This window comes from Triticum urartu, chromosome 7 (assembly GCF_003073215.2).
Source record: "Triticum urartu cultivar G1812 chromosome 7, Tu2.1, whole genome shotgun sequence".
NCBI lineage: Eukaryota > Viridiplantae > Streptophyta > Magnoliopsida > Poales > Poaceae > Triticum > Triticum urartu.
This window is the reverse complement of record NC_053028.1, coordinates 138,460,840-138,485,668: the sequence shown is the minus strand read 5'-3', so window position 1 is coordinate 138,485,668 and position 24,829 is coordinate 138,460,840. Positions and strand designations below refer to the sequence as shown.

Here is a 24,829-nt window from a genome sequence, read left to right as displayed (position 1 = left end):
GCGATGACCTCCATCCTGCCGTCCTGCTGGTCTTGGTCTCGTTGCATCGATATGGAAACCTTTGCCTGATGCCTCAGGACCCCTCGCCTGCGCCTGCTCCTTTAGCACCAAAGAGGAAACGAGTACTATGCGCCCGCTAGCACCCGCCTGGCCTTGGTCGTCATGGCTCACGTCACGGGAATCTCACGAGGTGCCCCTTGCCTTGATCTCTCCGCTGCTCGCGAGCCAGCCTAGTGAGGCCACCCCTGAGGAGGTCTTGCGTCGTCCGCCTCGCGAGGCTTGGCCCCTCGCGAGGGTCTTGAGTGTTTGCTGGTGAAGATGGGCCGTACAGGGCCGCTGATGGAGCCACGCCGCAGGCCGCAGACAGGCAAGTCTGGGGACCCCCATTCCCAGAACGCCGACATGTATAAGAATATGTATACATAAAATACTAACCATGTTTAAAACGCACCCTGTTAAGAAAGTAGCATTAGGATGTTGACAATCCACTGATGCATCAGTTATCCGCATAAATGATTTCTGCCTCATCATCAACCCACTTGATCAAAAACTGGTGCATAGTAGATGACACGCATTGGTTGCATGAACCCAATCACGGCCTAGTATGATGTTGTAGTTACCTTGCACCTCACGCGACAAAAAAAGCAGTAGCCAAAGTTTTGCTCCTGACTGTAAGCTGATGGGGAATGTTGCATGAAAATCAAATTCCTACTAACACCCAAGATCTATCTAGAAGAAGCATAGCAATGAGAGGGGAGAGTGTGTCTACATACCATCGTAGACCGTTAAGCGAAAGCTTATATAACGCGGTTGATGTAGTCGTACTCTTCGTGATCCAATCACGATCCAAACTGATCTAGCACCAAACGAACGACACCTCCGAGTTTAGCACACGTGCGGCTTGGTGACATCTCCTCCTCCTTGATCCAGCAAGAGAAGGGAAGAAGTAGATGGGATCTCAACCAACACAATGACGTGGTGGAGATGGTGGTGGTGGAGCAATGGCAGCACTTCGCTAAGTGAAAACCATGGACTAGAACTATGCTGGCAGGGAGAGACGGGGCAGTAGCCAATGCCAGTGTGTTGGGGTGCCTTGCTGCGCCCCCTCCCCTATACTTATAGGTGTGGGAGGGCTGGGAGTCTAGCCCTACTCCTAGTAGGACTGGCGCCAAGGGGGAGGAGTCCTACTCCTAGTAGGAGTTGGACTCCTAGTCCCTTTCCACATGTCTTAGCCACATGGGACTCTTAGGGGTTGGTGCCCCTGGCCCATGAAGGGCAAGGAGCCCCTTTCAGCCCATGCTGGCATGTGGGACTTGGTGGACCCACTTGTGGACTTCTGGACCCCTCCGGAACCTTCTCAAAGCTTCCCGGTAAAACACCGAAAAACTACACCTTTTTCCAGAATCCCGAAAATGACTTTCCATATATAAATCTTTACCTCTCAACATTTCCAAGACTCCTCGTGACGTCAGGGATCTCATCTGGGACTCCGTATAACTTTCAGTTACCAATCATCAAACATCCCAATACTACTGTAGCGTCAACGAACGTTAAGCGTGCGACCCTGCGGGTTCGGGAATCATGTAGTCATGACCGAGACACCTCTCTGGCCAATAACCAGTAGCGAGACCTGGATGCCCATATTGGTTCCTACATATTCCTCGAAGATCTTCATCGGTTGAACCACGGCGTCGAGGATTCGGGTAATCCCGTATGCAATTCCCTTTGTCCGGTGATATGTTACTTGCCCGAGATTCGATCGTTGGTATCTCCATACCTAGTTCAATCTCGTTACCGACAAGTCTCTTTACTCATTCTGTAATACAAGATCTCACGACTAACTCAAGGCGAGGTTGGTAGCCAAGGGCTATGTCCAGCGGCAAGGGATTGACTTTGAGGATGTGTTCGCGCCCGTGGCGCGGATGGACTTGGTGCGTGTGTTGATCACCCTCGTCGCTCACCATGACTGGCAAATACACCACATGGACATCAAGTCAGCATTCTTGAATGGTGACCTGCTCGAGGAGCTGTATGTGCAGCAGCCGCTGGGATACGTGAAGACAAGGTGTTGCGCCTCCGCAAGGCCATGCACGGTCTGCGCTAAGCTCCAAGGGCGTGGAACACGAAGCTGGATGACAGTCTGAGCACACTCGGCTTCGAGCGTTGTCCGTCGGAGCACGCGGTGTACTGACGAGGCACAGGAAACTCACTGCTACTCGTTGGGGTGTATGTGGATGATCTCTTCATCACCGGCGTGAACACGGAGGAGATCGCAAGCTTCAAGCAGCAAATGACCAAGCTGTTTTGCATGAGTGACATGGGAAAATTCAGCTTCTACCTTGGCATCGAAATCCACCGGGAGCGTGATCGGATCATGATCTGCCAGACGGCATATGCCAAGCGTCTGTTGGAGCGAGCTGGGCTGTCAGACTGCAACCCAGTCAGCACACCAATACAGGCAAGATTGAAGCTGAGCAAGGACGGTGTCGGGGATGCCGTGGATGTCATGTACTACCAAAGCATCATCAGAGGTTTGCGGTATCTGACCCACACAAGGCCAGACGTAAGCTTCGCTGTAGGCTCTAAGGAGGTTCATGGAGGCCCCTGCTGCAAATCACTATGCGGCGGTGAAGAACCTGCTTTGTTACATAGCAGGGACGCTGGAGCACGGATGTGCGTTCAAGCGCGGGAAGGGCGAGCTGAAGCTAACAGGGTACAGTGATTCAGATCATGTCAGGGACATCGTCGATCGGAAGAGCACGACAGGCACCATCTTCTTCCTCGATGAGAACCCTATAAGCTGGTAGTCGCAAAAGCAACGAGTGGTGGCCATCTCTTCATGCGAGGCCAAGTACATTGCAACCACCACAGCTGTGTGTCAAGGGATTTGGCTGGCATGGCTGCTCGACGAGATGCTGAACAAGGAGACAGTGACGTCGAAGCTGTTCGTCGACAACAAATCAGCGATCTCTCTGTCGAAGAATCCCGTCTTCCATGACCGGAGCAAGCACATTGAAATCAGGTTCCACTTCATCCGGGAGTGCATGGAGGGAGGGAAGATCGACATCGACTACATTTGAACCAGTGATCAGCTCGCTGATGTTCTGAAAAAGGGACTTGGACGTCTGGCGTTTCAAGAGCTGAGGAGGAGGATTGGCATGACTGGAGTTCGTAGGAAATAAATCAGCAACGACAAGATTAGGGGGTGATTTGTTGACAACTTAATCTAGTCATTGGTAGCAGTAGTTAATTTCCATTTTTCAGTTAAATTCAGTTAGGCATGTGTCGCGGCTGTGCGTGCCGTGCATGTAGGGCTAGGACCCGGTCTTGGTGCTCGTGGTATGGCACGGGTGTGAGCCAGATCGTGGCGCCGAGGTAGGATCTCTACTGGCCACCGTTTCTTCCTTGTACCAGAAAAAATAGCGAATGAGAAAGTCAGAAAAATCGCAAGATTTTACGCGGCGCCAAACACCAGTGTTCATCTCTATCAGAGCGAGTGTCAGAGAGCGAATTCTGATAGCTGCTGCCTGCAACCCAGCTCAGGATGTACTTCACTGCCATTGTAGCACATCCGGCAGTTTTTTGGCAATTCTAGAGCTTTGGTTTCTCCTTCGCGGAGTGCAGCTACAAGCGGGCATGGAGGATACTATTTTGTGGAAACACACGGCCTGTGGGAGGTGTTGGGGAACGTAGTAATTTCAAAAAAATTCCTACGCACACGCAAGATCATGGTGATGCATAGCAATGAGAGGGGAGAGTGTTGTCTACGTACCCTCGTAGACCGAAGCGGAAGCGTTATATCAACGCAGTTGATGTAGTCGAACGTCTTCATGATCCGACCGATCCAAGCACCGAAAGCACGGCACCTCCGAGTTCTGCACACGTATGGCTCGGTGACGTCCTCGCCTTCTCGATCCAGCAAGAGGGGCGAAGTAGTAGATGAGTTCCGGCAGCACGACGGTGTGGTGACGGTGTTGGTGAAGAACAATCTTCGCAGGGCTTCGCCTAAGCACTACGAAAACTATGACGGAGGATAAACTAGAGAAGATGGGGTTGCCGGCACACGGCTTGGTGTTTCTTGATGTGTCTTGGGTGCTAGCCCTACCCCTCTATTTATATGTTGAGCCTTGGGGTCGAAACTTGGAGTAAAAGCCTCCACAAAGTCAGTTTCACCCGAAAGGCAAGAGTCCTTCTCGGACTCCAGGGCCAGACGCCAGGGTTCCCGGCGTCTGGACCCAGATGCCAGGGACCCTGGCGTCTGGCCCCTGGACTCCGCAAAAGTTCCTTTTGCGCTTTCCAAAAACCTCGTGGGCTTTCCCCTTTGGCCCAGATAAAGTGTTCTCGTGCCCAAACATTTCGGGAAACATCCGGAACCCCTTCCGGTGAATTCTAGAACCCTTCCGGAGATCAAACACTACTATCCACATATCAATCTTTACTTCCGGACCATTCCGGAGTTCCTCATCATATCTGTGATCTCATCCAAAACTCCGAACAACATTCGGTCACCAACATACATAACTCATAGTACTATATCGTCAACGAACGTTAAGCGTGCGGACCCTACGGGTTCGAGAACTATGTAGACATGACCGAGGCACCTCTCTTGTCAATAACCAATAGCGGGACCTGGATGCCCATATTGGCTACTACATATTCTACGAAGATCTTTATCGGTCAGACTGCATAACAACATACGTTGTTCCCTTTGTCATCGGTATGTTACTTGCCCGAGATTCGATCGTCGGTATCTCAATACCTAGTTCAATCTCGTTACCGGCAAGTCTCTTTTCTCGTTCCGTAATACATCATCCCGCAACTAACTCATTATTTGCAATGCTTGCAAGGCTTAGGTGATGTGCGTTACCGAGAGGGCCCAGAGATACCTCTCCGACAATCGGAGTGACAAATCCTAATCTCGAAATACGCCAACCCAACAAGTACCTTCGGAGACACCTGTAGAGCACCTTTATAATCACCCAGTTACGTTGGGACGTTTGGTAGCACATAAAGTGTTCCTCCGGTAAACGGGAGTTGCATAATCTCATAGTCATAGGAACATGTATAAGTCATGAAGAAAGCAATAGCAACATACTAAACGATCGGGTGCTAAGCTAACGGAATGGGTCATGTCAATCATATCATTCTCCTAATGATGTGATCCCATTAATCAAATGACAACTCATGTCTATGGCTCGGAAACTTAACCATCTTTGATCAATGAGCTAGTCAAGTAGAGGCATACTAGTGACACTCTGTTTGTCTATGTATTCACACATGTATTATGTTTCCGGTTAATACAATTCTAGCATGAATAATAAACATTTATCATGATATAAGGAAATAAATAATAAATTTATTATTCCCTCTAGGGCATATTTCCTTCAGTCTCCCACTTGCACTAGAGTCAAAAATCTAGATTACACAGTAATGATTCTAACACCCATGGAGCCTTGGTGCTGATCATGTTTTGCTCGTGGAAGAGGCTTAGTCAACGGGTCTGCAACATTCAGATCCGTATGTATCTTGCAAATTTCTATGTCTCCCACCTAGACTAGATCCCGGATGGAATTGAAGCGTCTCTTGATGTGCTTGGTTCTCTTGTGAAATCTGGATTCCTTCGCTAAGGCAATTGCTCCAGTATTGTCACAAAAGATTTTCATTGGACCCGATGCACTAGGTATGACACCTAGATCGGATATGAACTCCTTCATCCAGACTCCTTCATTTGCTGCTTCCGAAGTAGCTATGTACTCCGCTTCACATGTAGATCCCGCCACGACGCTTTGTTTAGAACTGCACCAACTGACAGCTCCACCGTTTAATGTAAACACGTATCTGGTATGCGATTTAGAATCGTCCAGATCAGTGTCAAAGCTTGCATCAATGTAACCGTTTACGATGAGCTCTTTGTCACCTCCATATACGAGAAAAATATCCTTAGTCCTTTTCAGGTACTTCAGGATGTTCTTGACCGCTGTCCAGTGATCCACTCCTGGATTACTTTGGTACCTCCCTGCTAAACTTATAGCAAGGCACACATCAGGTCTGGTACACAGCATTGCATACATGATAGATCCTATGGCTGAAGCATAGGGAACATCTTTCATTTTCTCTCTATCTTCTGCAGTGGTCAGGCATTGAGTCTTACTCAACTTCACACCTTGTAACACAGGCAAGAACCCTTTCTTTGCTTGATCCATTTTGAACTTCTTCAAAACTTTTGTCAAGGTATGTGCTTTGTGAAAGTCCAATTAAGCGTCTTGATCTATCTCTATAGATCTTAATGCCCAATATGTAAGCAGCTTCACCGAGGTCTTTCATTGAAAAACTTTTATTCAAGTATCCCTTTATGCTATCCAGAAATTCTATATCATTTTCGATTAGTAATATGTCATCCACATATAATATCAGAAATGCTACAGAGCTCCCACTCACTTTCTTGTAAATACAGGCTTCTCCAAAAGTCTGTACAAAACCAAATGCTTTGATCACACTATCAAAGCATTTATTCCAACTCCAAGAGGCTTGCACCAATCCATAAATGGATCGCTGGAGCTTGCACACTTTTTTAGCTCCCTTTGGATCGACAAAACCTTTCGGTTGCATCATATTCAACTCTTCTTCCAGAAATCCATTCAAGAATGCAGTTTTGACATCCATCTGCCAAATTTCATAATCATAAAATGCGGCAATCGCTAACATGATTCGGACAGACTTAAGCATCGCTACGGGTGAGAAGGTCTCATCGTAGTCAATCCCTTGAACTTGTCGAAAACCTTTCGCAACAAGTCGAGCTTTGTAGACAGTAACATTACCGTCAGCGTCAGTCTTCTTCTTGAAGATCCATTTATTCTCAATTGCTTGCCGATCATCGGGCAAGTCAACCAAAGTCCACACTTTGTTCTCATACATGGATCCCATCTCAGATTTCATGGCTTCAAGCCATTTTGCGGAATCTGGGCTCACCATCACTTCTTCATAGTTCGTAGGTTCATCATGATCTAGTAGCATGACTTCCAGAACAGGATTACCGTACCACTCTGGTGCGGATCTTACTCTGTTTGATCTACGAGGTTCAGTAGTAACTTGATCTGAAGTTCCATGATCATCATCATTAACTTCCTCACTAATTGGTGTAGGTGTCACAGAAACCGGTTTCTGTGATGTACTACTTTCCAATAAGGGAGCAGGTACAGTTACCTCATCAAGTTCTACTTTCCTCCCACTCACTTCTTTCGAGAGAAACTCCTTCTCTAGAAAGGATCCATTCTTAGCAACGAATGTCTTGCCTTCGGATCTGTGATAGAAGGTGTACCCAACAGTCTCCTTTGGGTATCCTATGAAGACACATTTCTCCAATTTGGGTTCTAGCTTATCAGGCTGAAGCTTTTCACATAAGCATCGCAGCCCCAAACTTTAAGAAACAACAACTTTGGTTTCTTGCCAAACCACAGTTCATAAGGCGTCGTCTCAACGGATTTTGATGGTGCCCTATTTAACGTGAATGCGGCCATCTCTAAAGCATAACCCCAAAACGATAGCGGTAAATCTGTAAGAGACATCATAGATCGCATCATATCAAGTAAAGTACGATTACAACGTTCGGACACACCATTACGCTGTGGTGTTCCAGGTGGCGTGAGTTGCAAAACTATTCCGCACTGTTTCAAATGTAGACCAAACTCGTAACTCAAATATTCTCCTCCACGATCAGATCGTGGAAACTTTATTTTCTTGTTACAATGATTTTCAACTTCAGTCTGAAATTCTTTGAACTTTTCAAATGTTTCAGACTTATGTTTCATTAAGTAGATATATCCATATCTGCTTAAATCATCTGTGAAGGTGAGAAAATAACGATATCCGCCACGAGCCTCAACATTCATTGGACCACATACATCTGTATGTATGATTTCCAACAAATTTGTTGCTCTCTCCATAGTACCGGAGAACGGCGTTTTAGTCATCTTGCCCATGAGGCACGGTTCGCAAGTACCAAGTGATTCATAATCAAGTGGTTCCAAAAGTCCATCAGTATGGAGTTTCTTCATGCGCTTTACACCGATATGACCTAAACGGCAGTGCCACAAATAAGTTGCACTATCATTATCAACTCTGCATCTTTTGGCTTCAACATTATGAATATGTGTATCACTACTAATTCATCAAAAATAGACCACTCTTCAAGGGTGCATGACCATAAAAGATATTACTCATATAAATAGAACAACCATTATTCTCTGATTTAAATGAATAACCGTCTCGCATCAAACAAGATCCAGATATAATGTTCATGCTCAACGCTGGCACCAAATAACAATTATTTAGGTCTAATACTAATCCCGAAGGTAGATGTAGAGGTAGCGTGCCGACCGCGATCACATCGACTTTGGAACCATTTCCCACACGCATCGTCACCTCGTCCTTTGCCAGTGTTCGCTTAATCCGTAGTCCTTGTTTCGAGTTGCAAATATTAGCAACAGAACCAGTATCAAATACCCAGGTGCTACTGCGAGCTCTAGTAAGGTATACATCAATAACATGTATATCACATATACCTTTGTTCACCTTGCCATCCTTCTTATCCGCCAAATACTTGGGGCAGTTCCGCTTCTAGTGACCAGTCTGCTTGCAGTAGAAGCACTCAGTTTCAGGCTTAGGTCCAGACTTGGGTTTCTTCTCCTGAGCAGCAACTTGCTTGCTGTTCTTCTTGAAGTTCCCCTTCTTCTTCCCTTTGCCCTTTTTCTTGAAACTAGTGGTCTTGTTGACCATCAACACTTGATGTTCCTTCTTGATTTCTACCTCCGCAGCCTTTAGCATTGCGAAGAGCTCGGGAATTGTCTTATCCATCCCTTGCATATTATAGTTCATCACGAAGCTCTTGTAGCTTGGTGGAAGTGATTGGAGAATTCTGTCAATGACGCTATCATCCGGAAGATTAACTCCCAGTTGAATCAAGTGATTACAATACCCAGACATCTTGAGTATATGCTCACTGACAGAACTATTCTCCTCCATCTTGCAGCTATAGAATTTATTGGAGACTTCATATCTCTCAATCCGGGCATTCTGCTGGAATATTAACTTCAACTCCTGGAACATCTCATATGCCCCATGACGTTCAAAACGTCGTTGAAGTCCCGGTTCTAAGCCGTAAAGCATGGCACATTGAACTATCAAGTAGTCATCAGCTTTGCTCTGCCAGACGTTCTTAACGTCGTCAGTTGCATCAGCAGCAGGCCAGGCACCCAGCGGTGCTTCCAGGACGTAACTTTTCTGTGCAGCAATGAGGATAATCCTCAAGTTACGGACCCAGTCCGTGTAATTGCTACCGTCATCTTTCAACTTTGCTTTCTCAAGGAATGCATTAAAATTCAACGGAACAACAGCACGGGCCATCTATCTACAATCAACATAAACAAGCAAGATACTATCCGGGACTAAGTTCATGATAAATTTAAGTTCAACTAATCATATTACTTAAGAACTCCCACTTAGATAGACATCCCTCTAATCTTCTAAGTGATCACGTGATCCAAATCAACTAAACCATAACCGATCATCACGTGAAATGGAGTAGTTTTCAATGGTGAACATCACTATGTTGATCATATCTATTATATGATTCACGCTCGACCTTTCGGTCTTAGTGTTCCGAGGCCATATCTGCATATGCTAGGCTCATCAAGTTTAACCTGAGTATTCCGCGTGTGCAAAAACTGGCTTGCACCCGTTGTAGATGGACGTAGAGCTTATCACACCCGATCATCACGTGGTGTGCGGGCACGACGAACTTTGGCAACGGTGCATACTCAGGGAGAACACTTTCATCTTGAAATTTAGTGAGAGATCATCTTATAGTGCTACCGTCAATCAAAGCAAGATAAGATGCATAAAAGATAAATATCACATGCAATCAATATAAGTGATATGATATGGCCATCATCATCTTGTGCTTGTGATCTCCATCTCCGAAGCACCGTCATGATCACCATCGTCATCGGCGCGATGCCTTGATCTCCATCGTAGCATCGTTGTCGTCTCGCCAATCTTATGCTTCTACGACTATCGCTACCGCTTAGTGATAAAGTAAAGCATTACAGGGCGATTGCATTGCATACAATAAAGCGACAACCATATGGCTCCTGCCAGTTGCCGATAACTCGGTTACAAAACATGATCATCTCATACAATAAAATTTAGCATCATGCCTTGACCATATCACATCACAACATGCCCTGCAAAAACAAGTTAGACGTCCTCTACTTTGTTTGTTGCAAGTTTTACGTGGCTGCTATGGGCTTAAGCAAGAACCAATCTTACCTACGCATCAAAACCACAACGATAGTTTGTCAAGTTGGTGTTGTTTTAACCTTCGCAAGGACCGGGCGTAGCCACACTCGATTCAACTAAAGTTGGAGAAACTGACACCCGCCAGCCACCTGTGTGCAAAGCACAGCGGTAGAACCAGTCTCGCGTAAGCGTACGCGTAATGTCGGTCCGGGCCGCTTCATCCAACAATACTGCCGAACCAAAGTATGACATGCTGGTAAGCAGTATTGACTTATATCGCCCACAACTCACTTGTGTTCTACTCGTGCATATAACATCAAATCATAAAACCTAGGCTCTGATACCACTGTTGGGGAACGTAGTAATTTCAAAAAAATTCCTACGCACACGCAAGATCATGGTGATGCATAGCAACGAGAGGGGAGAGTGTTGTCTACGTACCCTCGTAGACTGAAGCGGAAGCGTTATATCAACGCGGTTGATGTAGTCGAACGTCTTCACGATCCGACCGATCCAAGCATCGAAAGCACGGCACCTCCGAGTTCTGCACACGTATGGCTCGGTGACGTCCTCGCCTTCTTGATCCAGCAAGAGGGGCGAAGTAGTAGATGAGTTCCGGCAGCACGATGGTGTGGTGACGGTGTTGGTGAAGAACAATCTTCGCAGGGCTTCGCCTAAGCACTACGAAAACTATGACGGAGGATAAACTAGAGGAGACGGGGTTGCCGGAACACGGCTTGGTGTTTCTTGATGTGTCTTGGGTGCTAGCCCTACCCCTCTATTTATATGTTGAGCCTTGGGGTCGAAACTTGGAGTAAAAGCCTCCACAAAGTCGGTTTCACCCGAAAGGCAAGAGTCCTTCTCGGACTCCAGGGCCAGACGCCAGGGTTCCCGGCGTCTGGACCCAGACGCCAGGGACCCTGGCGTCTGGCCCCTGGACTCCGCAAAACTTCCTTTTGCGCTTTCCAAAAACCTCGTGGGCTTTCCCCTTTGGCCCAGATAAAGTGTTCTCGTGCCCAAACATTTCGGGAAACATCCGGAACCCCTTCCGGTGAATTCCGGAACCCTTCTGGAGATCAAACACTACTATCCACATATCAATCTTTACTTCCGGACCATTCCGGAGTTCCTCGTCATATCTGTGATCTCATCCAAAACTCCGAACAACATTCAGTCACCAACATACATAACTCATAGTACTATATCGTGAATGAACGTTAAGCGTGCGGACCCTACGGGTTCGAGAACTATGTAGACATGACCGAGGCACCTCTCTTGTCAATAACCAATAGCGGGACCTGGATGCCCATATTCGCTCCTACATATTCTACGAAGATCTTTATCGGTCAGACCGCATAACAACATACATTGTTCCCTTTGTCATCGGTATGTTACTTGCCCGAGATTCGATCGTCGGTATCTCAATACCTAGTTCAATCTCATTACCGGTAAGTCTCTTTTCTCGTTCCGTAATACATCATCCCGCAACTAACTCATTAGTTGCAATGCTTGCAAGGCTTAGGTGATGTGCATTACCGAGAGGGCCCTGAGATACCTCTCCGACAATCGGAGTGACAAATTGTAATCTCGAAATACGCCAACCCAACAAGTACCTTCGGAGACACCTGTAGAGCACCTTTATAATCACCCAGTTACGTTGTGACGTTTGGTAGCACACAAAGTGTTCCTCCGGTAAACGGGAGTTGCATAATCTCATAGTCATAGGAACATGTATAAGTCATGAATAAAGCAATAGCAACATACTAAACGATCGGGTGCTAAGCTAACGGAATGGGTCATGTCAATCACATCATTCTCCTAATGATGTGATCCCATTAATCAAATGACAACTCATGTCTATGGCTAGGAAACTTAACCGTCTTTGATCAATGAGCTAGTCAAGTAGAGGCATACTAGTGACACTCTGTTTGTCTATGTATTCACACATGTATTATGTTTCCGGTTAATACAATTCTAGCATGAATAATAAATATTTATCATGATATAAGGAAATAAATAATAACTTTATTATTGCCTCTAGGGCATATTTCCTTCAGGAGGTACTCTGCGTCTTTGGCTTATAACGTGCACTACTTGACCATCACCCGTTCTGCCATGTACAAGGTTGTCTGGAGATTCTGCGCCCCCCCCCCCCCGAAAGTCAATTTTCTTGCATGGCTTGCCATCCAAGACAGGTTATGGACATCCATTTTCTTGGCCAAGCGAGGGTGGCCAAACAGTGGTCCGTGCACCCTCTGTAGGCGTGAACAAGGACGGTCGAGCACATTTTCTTCCAATGTAGATACACTTTGAGAGTTTGGGAGATGGTTAGAGTTTGCCTTCAACTCATTGATTTGGATACTTCTGGTTGGGCGACTTACACGAGCATCCATGATTGATGGTGTGAATCGGCTTCCGCCCATAGTGCACACAAGAAAGTGATGCCTTCTATCTTTATGCTCGTTTCGAAAGCAATTTGGGATGAGAGGAACGCACGGGTTTTTCGAGGCCGCTCCGCTACAACGTTTAGCACTCTCCAACCAATCAAGCACGAGGCGAAGCTATGGATCCTAGCAGGGGCGAAACATTTGGCTCTTCTGATGCCGGGAGAGTAATGGCTTGTATTTTTCTTTTCGGCCTTTGGCCGGTGCCTGGATACCTTGTTAAACCTCCTTCTTATTTAATGAATGGGGCGCATCTGGCAGTAATGACGACCATGCTTAGCTATTTGAATTTTTCTTGCAAACAACAATTTGCAGTTTGCTTAGGTCACGGACATCTCCTGGACCATCTCATATATTGTCTGTGTACGAAACCTGCTTCTCCTCTTTTTTTACTAGGAACGTTTCCCTTTTCTGATCAAGAAATTGTTTGGCTTTCAACTCCATGGTACTGTAATAAACTGATGCTGAGGATGCTTCATTTTACATGCAGACATATTTCAGCTGTATTGGGCTTGTATGCTTGCATGCACCAGTTTGATGCGCACTGCATGGATTTGAATAATCCCCATCGGGAAGGGATTAAGTGAATTAACCAAAATGATAGGAATTAGAAGGGATCACGATTGACTAGAGGATTGCCTGGTGGCATATGACTTGTATAAATTGGGCCGATGGCTTAGGCCAACTCCAACGCACGACCCCAAATGGCTCGTCCGTGTCCGTTTGGGGGTAAATGGACAAAGCAGGACCTCCAACACGCGACCGTAAACGGACCGTCGTTCGTTTTCTGTCCGCTTCTGACCCACTCCTGGCCCAAGATTGAGACGATTTTGCGGCAGAACGGACAGCACGCGCATGGGCGTGACGCGTGCCCTTGTCCTCTTGGCCCGCCCGTCGGTGGCACAGGCGGCCACTTTCCCTCCCTTTCCTCCAAAATGCTCCCGGGCCTCGCCCTCCACTCTCCCGTGTCCTCGGCCTTCCCCCTCCCTCCATCCACCATGGCCGATGAGGCGAATCCCGGCAACCCACCACCGGCCGCCCACCCCGTGGCGAAGAAAACGAAGCCTGTGAAGAAGCTTCGGTCGGAGCTCACGTCGGCGGAGGCCGCCAAGCTCGACGCCGAATCGGCCAAGAGGAGGAACCGGTGAACTGTCACGACGGAGAAGAAGGCCGTCGTCGAGTACGCCGCCAAGTGTTCCCTGCGGCGTGCGTTGCAGCACCAGGCCGACCTTGACGACAAGGAGTCCACCGTCTCCAAGGCGCACACCCTCCTCATGTTGGGCATTGTTGGGTGCTCATCAAAGATTTCCCCAAGTTCAAGGACCAATACAATGCTCTTAAGAAGAATATAGGAGAGAAGGCGGCCATGGCTGATGAGGGAGACGTGCTCAAGAGGCCGAGGGGAAAGACAAGCTCAAAGGCCGACGAGAAGCATGATGTGTCTTCTATAGCCTTGCAAGGAAATTCGGAGAACATGATGGGCCAAAAGGAAGTGCGGGAGGAGAGCAGGTGCAAAGGGAAGGAGGAGCAAATGAAGATATACCTAGATCTTCAAACGAAGAATCTTGACATGGAGGAGGCCGTGAAGAAGAGGAAGCTCGACATAGAGGAGGCCGCTCAACTCAAGAAGCTAGAGATCGAGGCCACCAATGCCGGCACAAAAGCCAAGGAGATGGCACTAGTGTACTGTGTTTAAAAAAAGCAAGATTCGAGATGAGGAGGCGTTTCCGCTTTGGAGCTTTTTTAATTTTTTTGAGCCGGAATACTCTTTATTCCATTAACCAGAACGGCCAGTCAAATTGCTGGCAATTAACGCATGAACAAAATCTGGAGCCCCATCCGGCCACAAGGCTGAGGATGCATGGCTCATACGTGCACCGTGAGCAGCTAGGGCGTGTTTGGTAGCCTGCATGAGGCCCGGCCTGGCTCGCGCCGGACGAAAACGGGTCGATTGGTTGCCTGCTTTCACTGTTCGGCCCGCATGACACGAACCTTAAAGCACTCCTGGGCCTGGCTCCCTGGGAACGCACGAATCGGCAGTTTCTCCAAGGCCATGCCCGAGCGGTGCACGTGGGCGGCGAAGACTGCACGTGCGCGGCCACGCTCGAGAAGCCACGTTGCTTCCCGAAGCGCCGGCAGTTATTAGCCTCACCGCCCCTCACCGCTCCCTCTCCCCACTCTTCCCCACTCTCCCAACTCTCACCGGCGGCGGCGGATCGGAGCAGAGCAAGAAGACCACCGGACTCCATCACCGGCGAGCGGATCAGCAGTTGGCCCGCGGCAATGGCGGTAAGCACTTCTCTTTGTTCGACATGCAAAACTTTTTCCCGTTCGATCCGGCGATAGATTCGATCCATGGCGGAGGGGAATGGGGAATAGAGGTAGATAAGCATAGGGGTAGTTCATACTAGTTCATACCAGTTCATACGAGTTCATATATGCAAGATCGGAATAGAGGTAGATGCAGATGCAGAAGGGGGATTGGGGGTACACAACGGACACCGGCTCACCGCGGCGGCCGTCACCGGCGTGCGGAGCGATGGGTCGAGCTGCTGGCCTTCATCTTCTTCTTCATCGCCGTGCGGGCCGGCGGGTCATCGTTGTCGTCCTCGGCGGAGTCGAGGTCGATCTGCCAAGTACGACGGCCTGGCTCCGGCGCCCTTGCTGGCATCTGCATCGCTTCTTCTTCCTCCTTAGGCTCCCCACTGATGACTGCCGGCGGCGCGATAGCCGTCTCCCAGCACACTGCGGCACGGCGGTCATTAGGAGCCCAATAGTTCTTGTACTTGCACCACTTCTTCCTCTGTTTACCGTCGTCGGAGACGGCCTGATTCATGGCCCAGCGAATGATGTCAACTGCCATCGCGCCCTTTGCTGGGTCAGGAATCAACGTCTTCAGGTCTTCTGCAATGGCCTTCATGAACACTGCATTAGATTCCTTCTGCATGTCAGGCATGGAGCCGAAGTTCGAGCACACCTCCATGGTGTTCTCGAACTTGGTGCGGTCACCAGCCGACCACCCGAGGAAGAAGGCCCTCCAGCCAATACCCCAGGGGAAGGGGTTGGCTTTGGAGCTGGAGCTAGAGCTCATGGCGATGGGGAGGAGGAAGGTTGACAGTTAGAGAAGAGAGGGGGTGGGTAAGTAGTGGTGGGCAGGGTGAGTAAATATAGGGGCGATGGAGAGGAGAAGAGTGACAGTCATGCCGTTTTAACTACATGCTCTTCAATAAGCCATGAAATCTGTGCTGTGCCTGACTCCATGAATTGTGTGCAGATCGAGGAGAGCAATGAGATGGGCACGGAGGTGCTCCCGACCGTTGACAACAAGGGCAAGCAACCCCTTCACCTAATGCCCGACGAGGTTGTGCTGCCGCCCACCGCCGAGGAAGACCCGAAGACGCCTGAGGGTGGCGACGATGAGGGCATGGAGGAGCCCCCCCAGCAACAAGCGCCGCAACTACGGCCACTACCATCAGGAGGATGGCCCAACTCACTTCTGCAAGGTCATCCTTGCACGGAAGCTTGAGTGCATCCCCATGCCCCTGGACTTCACCAAGCACTTCGTCGCGGTGCCGACGGAGTTCAAGCTCAGGAACAACACCGGTTGCTCCTGGAAGGTGACGGTGAGGGTGACCCTGGATCAGGGTTGGGCCACCTACGCAGCCGTTCATCAGATCAAGATCGGCTACATGTGAGGTTCAAGCTCCTCACTCCAGACACCCTCAAGGTCACCATCTTCGACGACGATTGCATTGAGGTCGTCAACAAGTGCGGGAAGCACGATGAAGCCTTCGCCGCCAAGGAGTAGAGTCGGGGCCTCCCTAAGTACTATCGAGTCTGCTTTGAACTGTTTATGTTTATGGTTTATGCATAGAACTGTTATGAAGTGTGGTACTGCTTATCAGAAATATGCTCTTAAGTAGTTGATCCTCTTTTTATACTCTGCTCTGCTTATGATGTGTGCTACATGGTTGTGCCGAAGTGTGCTGGTAACATCACCAACTAGCCAAAGAGGTTACCACACACCAGACGTTGCATACAACCAAACACCATGCCTTGGGTTTGTCCACTAACATGCAGGCAACCGAACACCAGCAGTGTGGTTCTGCCCATGCAGGCAACCAAACAACATGCAGATGATGCATTTGAGGCTGCATTTACATAGCCAGACTGAGTTGAGAAGGCTATGCAATGCACCTACTGTTGGCTACATCAACCAAGCACGCTCCTAGAGAATCAGCTACAGTATTACAGCCCCTTGGGCAAAAAACAATCTTAAAAAAGAAAAAGTTTAAACTAACAAAGATTTTAATCTCTCTGAAGACAATACCGATGGAAGAGCGGTACTGGTCTGTCCCTTTGATTGCATGCATAAGGAAAAGCCAACGGCAGCCGACCCAATTTTCGGCCGGCCACCATGCAACCATTAGATAGGGCGTTCCCCCGTTGGCGTCTCTGTCCCGGCCGCCATGTGTGCCCATTCGGCGAGGGACGACAAGCGTCCCGCCAGCAAGCTCTCCAGCATCGATCGGAGTAGCTGGAGAACTTGCAAGAAACCGGAAATGGTCAGTTGCCTGACAAAGTCCTCCCAGAATCTTCCCAACGGTAAACAAACCATGCGAGTAGACCTCACGTAAAAACATTTTTTTGTGTTCAGTTGCGCTCCTGCGCATGCAAGACCTAGCCGCAACTATGCATAATCGGCTACGGTGACACTTATCAGGATTATCAAAGACAAAGCCAAAATCTCGATCAGCATTCACCGAAGCAAACAGTATTTTTTTTCTTTTTTTGAAGAGCTACGATACAGGCCAGAACAAACAAAGGTAACACAAACACTGGAAAATGAACAGGAATGACATAGAAAGACATCTAACAAAAATAATAAACCAACCGGAAATATATGACAACTCACACAGCCAGAAAAAGAAGCAACACATGTATGACCTGAAGCTACTTTCAACGAGATTCCACATTTACCAACCAACCATTATGCACTCATTGGAGCAACAAAAAAACTCGCAGATGGGGAGGGACTGGATTGCGACATACCCACAGGCTAGGTTATTACATACTCCGTAGTTCTATAATAACAAAATGGCTCCCAGACATCCACATTGCCCCTTCCCTCTCCTGACCTCCCAGACTTCCACATATGCCATTTCCTCAATCCTCTCGGTGTCCGCGTGGCCACCTCCCTGCGCCCCTGCCCCTGTTGTTCAAGTTCCTCGGCTGGTAGTACCCATCGTCGTTGTTGTAGTACCCGCCGCCACCACCACCACCCCGGCTATTCTGGTACCCGCCGCTGCCACCACCACCCCGGCTGTTCTGGTACCCGCCACCGCCACCACCACCCCGGCTGTTCTGGTACCCGCCGCCACCACCCCGGCCATTCTGGTATCCGCCACCACAACCCCGGTCATTCTGGTATCCACCACCACCTCCACACCCATTTTCGTATCCGCTGCCCATGCCACAGCCACCACCACCACCTCCACGCCCATTCTCGTATCCACTGCCCATGCCACGGCCGCCACCACCACCACCTCCACGCCCATTCTCGTATCTGCTGCCCATGCCACGGCCGCCTCCATGCCCGCTGCGGCCATTAGGGTAGGCCCCCCTCCAGCCACGATCACCACCTCGCTGGTTCTGACAAGATTGCCGAGGGTGCTGAAACTGTCGCTTTTTTGGCTCGGCATACATCTGATCTTGTTCTTTCACATCAAATTTCTCCTGCTCTGCCTCAGCCACGCGATATTCCACACGAGGGTTCACCAGGGTTTTACCATCCTGAAGTTGGCATGTTACTATCAGCAGATATATATTATATACACAGAAAAACACTCCACAGGTCATCCAGTCATTACCACATTTTGCACATCGGCTGCATTAGACTGATGATCATTGTCGATTTCTGTGGCATGCGAGGAATCTTCCTCGTCCTCCTGTCAACAAGTAAACATACCAACAAGATCAATATAAGCTTTAATCATTTCTACTTTCAGAGGTCAACAAACAGACCCCTCAAAATGTCCCCAATTAAAACCGTGTAAATTTTAAATATAAACACTCATCTAATAATTACAAAATGTGTACCATTTTTCAGTCTATCATAGCTCAGCTTCTGGGTGTTAGAACAAACACAAAATGAATAACCAAGCCAACATGACTAAGCAACAGTAGAAACACTTCACAGTAACCAAAATAATAAATCTAGCAAGATATCTTGTTTTAATCTCATCTGCAGAAAACACTTCGTACATGGTAGTGCTTTAGGTGAACATTCATAGTCATGACTGATCACATATGCTAGTATCAGAAAATTAGTAGTGCTTTTGCTTTCTAGATATAGTGGTTGATTATTTGCATCCAGCGCAATTAAAAAAGGCATCCCTGAAAAGAAAATACTATAGCTGGCAGCTTAGCCTCCTAGCAAAGTGCAACTGCTGTCCTGCTTGAGATATATTTACTTATTATACGACTGACCCTACAGAGGCAAGGAGTCCAGTCGAGTAAGTTAAGGGCATTGAGTTTGGAATCAGACTACGGCTAACCAGGAGGAACCATATAGTCCTCTAGGAAATGTGACCCTCTCATCAAGAATAACAATTACATGTACCTGCATTTTCTTCTCTATATCAATCTACACCAACTACCAAGACACTAGCATGGGCATGGCTCACAAGGCAGCCACCAGCAAATAACGCCAAAAATCTTCAGTGAAGACCGAGGCAAAAGTTTCAGGAGTTCGGGTTATTCTAAAACTTGCATTAACACAATGCTCTCCGGGAAATCAAATCCTTTATGCATAAAAAACTGAAATGCCATCAGCGAAATATGTATGCACCATTACACACTAAGTGTCCAGACGACCGCTGTGAGTTGGATAAGGTCTCTCATCATATGGCACAAAATAAAAGCAGTACTTGAATTCCCAGCAACCCAAAACAATGGGAAAACACCACAAAAGTTAAACGATAACCCAAGTTCACGATTGGCTGTTTGGAAAATGCAAGACAGCACAATTTATCCAGGAGAACTACTTAATTATTAATGCATCATTTCAAATGTGTACCCCACCTCAGTGATTTATCATAGGTATGTACTCCCTCCGTCCGGAAATACTTGTCATCAAAATGGATAAAAAGGGGTGTATCTAGAACTAAAATACATCTAGATACATCCCCTTTTATTCATCTTGATGACAAGTATTTCCGGACGGAGGGAGTATGTAGGTGCATTTTAATAGTACTCTACACCAAAGAACTGTGATATTACCAAAGGTGTAGTAAGGTGATGACAGTGCTGTCTAGCTTTTGTTCCAATAATCATAATACTAAAAGGTGGAGATGGACATTGTACAGTTTCTAAATATAATGTCTGAGGCAACATGCAGTAGGTGATGCTTGGACGATTTACAGTGAATATACCATGATTTTTAGTTTTAAAAGCATAAAGAACTGTACACGTACACACAGGTTTAAATCTAGGGAAATCAATGCAGAAGCGATGCCAGCATAAAATTGTTACTAAAAATATCACAATGTTATTATAAAGAATGGAGAACTGTGAACGTGAACTCTTAGGTTAGAAATCCCATTTTGCAATTTAGGAAAATGACACTACCTTTAGTGTTAGCACACACAAAAGAGCAACACTATAACTTCTATACATATTTAAATTGCAAGTGATTTTATGATGAGCCCTAGAGGCTGGAGCTTTACCCATGTCATATTAATGCTGAGTAAATAATTACATACTATCTCAACAATCAAGCTTGCGCAACGAACTGCAAAACTGGCAAGAACAATAGGGCTATAGATTCTGCAACTAGCAGCATTGCAATGCGCCTAGGAGATTGCGGCTAAAAATAATAAGAATTCCTCAAATGGAAGTCAAAGAAGATCCCTCGGGACTTAAAAAAGATTACGAATGATCTATAGTTATGAAAGAGAATCTGCAACTCAGAAAAGTAATCTAGCAATAATATCGAAGTACACAGCTAGGATGCCAACGAACATATATTACCAGACCCAAAGAATATACAACTATTAAGTTGTGTTATCAAAGTAATGTTGGTCACAAGTCCTAGACTTGTAATCATAAAGTAGATAAGCAACAAGAAGTAAGAATGACAGATAGGAGTAAAATGGTCCCCAGGTCCCAGGAGCATGTGCTCCTTCAGTGGACGGTAAATAAATAATTCTGAGTGTCTAAAATTCAGGTAAAATTACACATGCAAATGTTTGAACCATTCAGATTCCAGTAGGTTTTCTTGGAAAAACAAACACCTTTTTGCGCCTGAGCAAGAGAAACAAATCTGGGCTCTAAAATGTAATCTTTAGAGGCACAAAACTTGTATAGAAAAAAAGGAGACCCAGTGCTAGAAGCTCCTACGCCAGGTGGGGCCTGGGGAAGGATTATACGAGGCAAGCCTTACCCCTGCACACTGCAATGCAGAGAGGCCGCCTCCAAACTTGTTTTACACAATGGGTACAAATATTGTCAGAGCGCTAAACTTGGTTTCTCCACTCATGCTGCAGAAATGCCAGCTTTTTCCGTTAAATTTACAAACGTAATAAAATACAAGAGAATTTACATGTGTATCCTTTTCAGAATGTTTTGATATCAGGGATTGGGATTGCTGTTCTTTTCAACCAGCATTTTAAGTAATGGCCAACAAAGTAAAAAAGGAACAAATGTACAATAAACAATCATGTTATTGCATGACTGCAATATGATGAATTCTAGCGCGTGATATTTATAATCTTTAATACAACAAAAACTCAATTACTATGTTTGCAAACTGCGAAGACCCATCAGAATAGAGACCATCCTGTACCTAGATAGTGGTAGCACTACACATAATATTATACAAAGATCATAGTTTTTAAGTTATTATTTTCAGCGTTTTTTTCAGAACACCAATGCACAGGCACTGTCTGTTATATCTAAGCAACGACGCACAACATCCATATGAAACAGCATAATATACACCCCAAATGGATCGACCTTACAGTTTTCCAATTAAAGCTATAATCCACATTGATCATTACTACTGAATCAGCACAAAAAGCACCAGCAGCAGCAACAATGATGATAATAATAATACTAGGAGCACTGTGCACTACAGCAGATCAATCATTGACAAAGATCAGAACAAAGTTTCAGGGCAATGATCACTTCACCATGCTAAGCATATACTATTAAATTACTAAGGAGTGCAATTTGCTATTTCACCTTGTGATTTTCAGCAGCTAGGGTCTCCTTGAGTGATGGTGCCTCTGGTGAGTCGGTCATGCTCATCTGTGCCTGCAGACCTTCAGCTCCATGGTTCCCAGCAACTGCAGGTGCTGTGTAGTAGTCTGATGCCATGATCCTGTCTAACTTGGACCTCACCGCAGCATCTACAGCAAAAGGCCACAAATTTCAATCAGCAATCACCTCAAATCAAACCAAATTACAAACCTATATCAACCCTCACATGTAACAGAGGAGCCAGGGTGGATCGGCGCATCAGCACGGGTTAGCCATAGGCGGGCATGATGGGCACAGGCCTGGAGTGCGTCATGGTGGGAGACACCATCTGCGGAAGAAGGGCGAGCCGCGGCAAGGGCCGCCACAGCAGACACTGCGTCAAGGTCGTTCTCCACGAGCAGGTCCACGGTATCATCCCATACGTAGCCGTGGGTGATGCAGCTGCTCCGTTCGTTCTTGCGCGCAACCATGGTGGCGATGAACTCGTTCGGTGACTTGACATAAAAAAGGGAGCCGAAGTAGATGAGCGCGAGGAGGTCCTGGATGGACAAATCGGAGCCAAAGGATGAGGAACCGGCAGCAGGTGCAGGGACGGTGGAGAGCTCCTTGGTGAGAGCAGTGGAGAGTGGTACGCGGAGGCGCTCAAGCTCGTCAATGAGCGCGGCGATGACGGGCTTGGAGTGCATGAGCTCCTTCTGCTCCTGGTTAAGCATCTTGCCAGCAGCGACGGACTCCTCCATCTGCGCGATGCGATTCTGCTTCTTCCGCAGCACACGGAGACGCTTCGACACCACCGACAGCACCGGCCCTTCCTTGATTTCAAATATTGTCCCTTTGGTTTCAAATTCTTTAACCAACTCTGCAAAAAAATGCAAAGCATAATGTAAGGCAACAGTAATGTTTTCATCAACAAAAAAGCAACTAATTACATGTGTTATCAGACTACCATATTAACTAGTGCTTTTCCGGTTATTACAATTTTTTGTTAACTCCGTAAATTTATTAGGGACGAGTACCTGAAGTCGTGCCAAAAGAGCTAAAAAGAACACACGGTTCATATGTTGGTTCGAACCACGCCGTCTTTTGAGGAGCACACTGCGCACCAGACTCGAGCTTCAAACTTTTGGTGTCCACAGTAAGTACATATGCTGTCGGATGGCACATGCTCTCGTTCGCCATAATGTAAATAACATTGTCATCAAGCAAGCTTAATGTAGGACCAGCACTAGTCAATTTCTTCCAAGTCAAATTGTTTTCCTCATCAAACATCCCAGGCAACAAATTCGGCAAACTTGAGTCGGTGAAAGATATCTCAGACGTATCAATCGTCAAGCCATCACACCAAACATCTGAATAAATTGATCTAGTCCATGTTTTAGCCATCCAGCCATAATCCTTTGCTCGCTTCATGTTGAAGAAAGCATCTTGCACATGAAAATCTAACTCAACACACTTGATCAAATCATTGAATATCGTCACATGACGGTGTGGTCTTGGAGTGAGATTCTCAAACATCAAATGGAACTCAGACGTATCACACGGTTCCGGAACTGGCAACGGAACAAAACGGATGGTAGGCTTTTTATCCAAAACATTGCATAAGAGAATTCCCCACCAGAGATCAATCCAACCTATGATACCCTTTTCTGCATATGCCACGCTCATGGTATTATGAAGCAATAGCTTATCCCTGGCATTCCTTGTCTCATTATCCTCAGCGATACAAGCGGCCTGAGAGTGCCAATCATTCGTGTCAGATCGATATATGTGGAGTGTGTAATGGTTGCGAAGTCTGAAATATTCAACATGTGGGAAAATGACAGCAAAGTCTTCACTGTTATCACTAACAGACAAGATGGCAGCCATGTTTGGCGAAAAAGAAGATGGGTATGGCCTTGCAAGAAGATGAAGAGAGGCGAAATCGGGCCCTGCTTTGTAAACAAAATAGTCGATGAACTGCAAGCAACGGTTGACATTGTCCGAGAAGGTGATAGCCAGCAGTACAAAGCCTCCAGTTACACCAAGTATACGAGGCGGTGCTGTCAAGCGATCCCCGATCTGATCAACGCAGCTGACCAGGCACAGTGAGATGGCTGGAGGGTCAACTGCTTCAAGAGAAACCTCCAAGTGAACCCCTTTGCTATTCTTGGATTTTGCGGTAGTGGAATTTTTCAACTCGCCCACTAAACATTTTTTATCCAAGAGGATTTCGGGGTGGTGGCCACACGGAGAAGGATGGTCTTGCATTGCCATGACGGAAGTGAAAGGGTGCCGATGAAGATATGGATCGTGGAAGGCGGTGAATGGCCTAGCCCTGGGAATTGACGGGAAAGAAGCTCGGGGGTCGATGTCAGGGAATCAGGGTAGATGAGCTCGGACTATGGCTGCCTGGGAGTCAGGGCAGACGGCTGGAGACGGAGCATCGTGGAAAAGGCCGAAGGTGGGAAGCGCCGGGATGGCGGTGGTGGCGGCGGCGGCAGGCGGTCGAGGTGCGCGGCGGCAGGCGGTCGCGGTGCGCGGCGGCGACGGTGGAGCCGAACCCTAGCGAGGCGGCGGCACGAGGGAGACAGATTGAGCGAGGGGAAGAACCGAAGGAGCGAGACAGACCTTTTTGACAGATCGGTCGCAACAGATCCTCGAACGCTCGGGGCGGCCGGCCCATGTAGTGTAAGGCTCGGTAGCGAGTTGTTTCCAGTGAGTTTGTTTTTCCTTTTTTTAAGGTTTTTTTTTCTGTTTTATTAGTTTTCAGTGGGTTTTTATTTTGGATTTCCAGGAAAACACGAGATTTATTTATTTATTAAAAATATATTTCTTAAAAAAATACATGG

The 24,829-nt window shown here is 47.2% G+C and overlaps 1 protein-coding gene and 1 non-coding gene across 2 annotated transcripts; both read right to left on the bottom strand.

Moving 5' to 3' along the window:
* Positions 1-17,906: 17,906 nt before the first annotated feature.
* LOC125518565 lies at positions 17,907-23,708 on the bottom strand. The gene is made up of 5 exons (XM_048683381.1): positions 23,018-23,708; positions 22,228-22,860; positions 21,984-22,150; positions 18,611-18,688; positions 17,907-18,533 (listed from the first exon to the last, which is right to left on the bottom strand). Exons 1-5 carry the CDS (start codon positions 23,664-23,666, stop codon positions 17,907-17,909), a joined length of 2,154 nt encoding a protein of 717 aa, XP_048539338.1. The 5' UTR covers positions 23,667-23,708.
* LOC125526164 lies at positions 19,566-19,652 on the bottom strand. The gene has a single exon (XR_007291584.1). It is a non-coding gene; the product is annotated as a small nucleolar RNA Z161/Z228 (small nucleolar RNA).
* Positions 23,709-24,829: the final 1,121 nt, after the last annotated feature.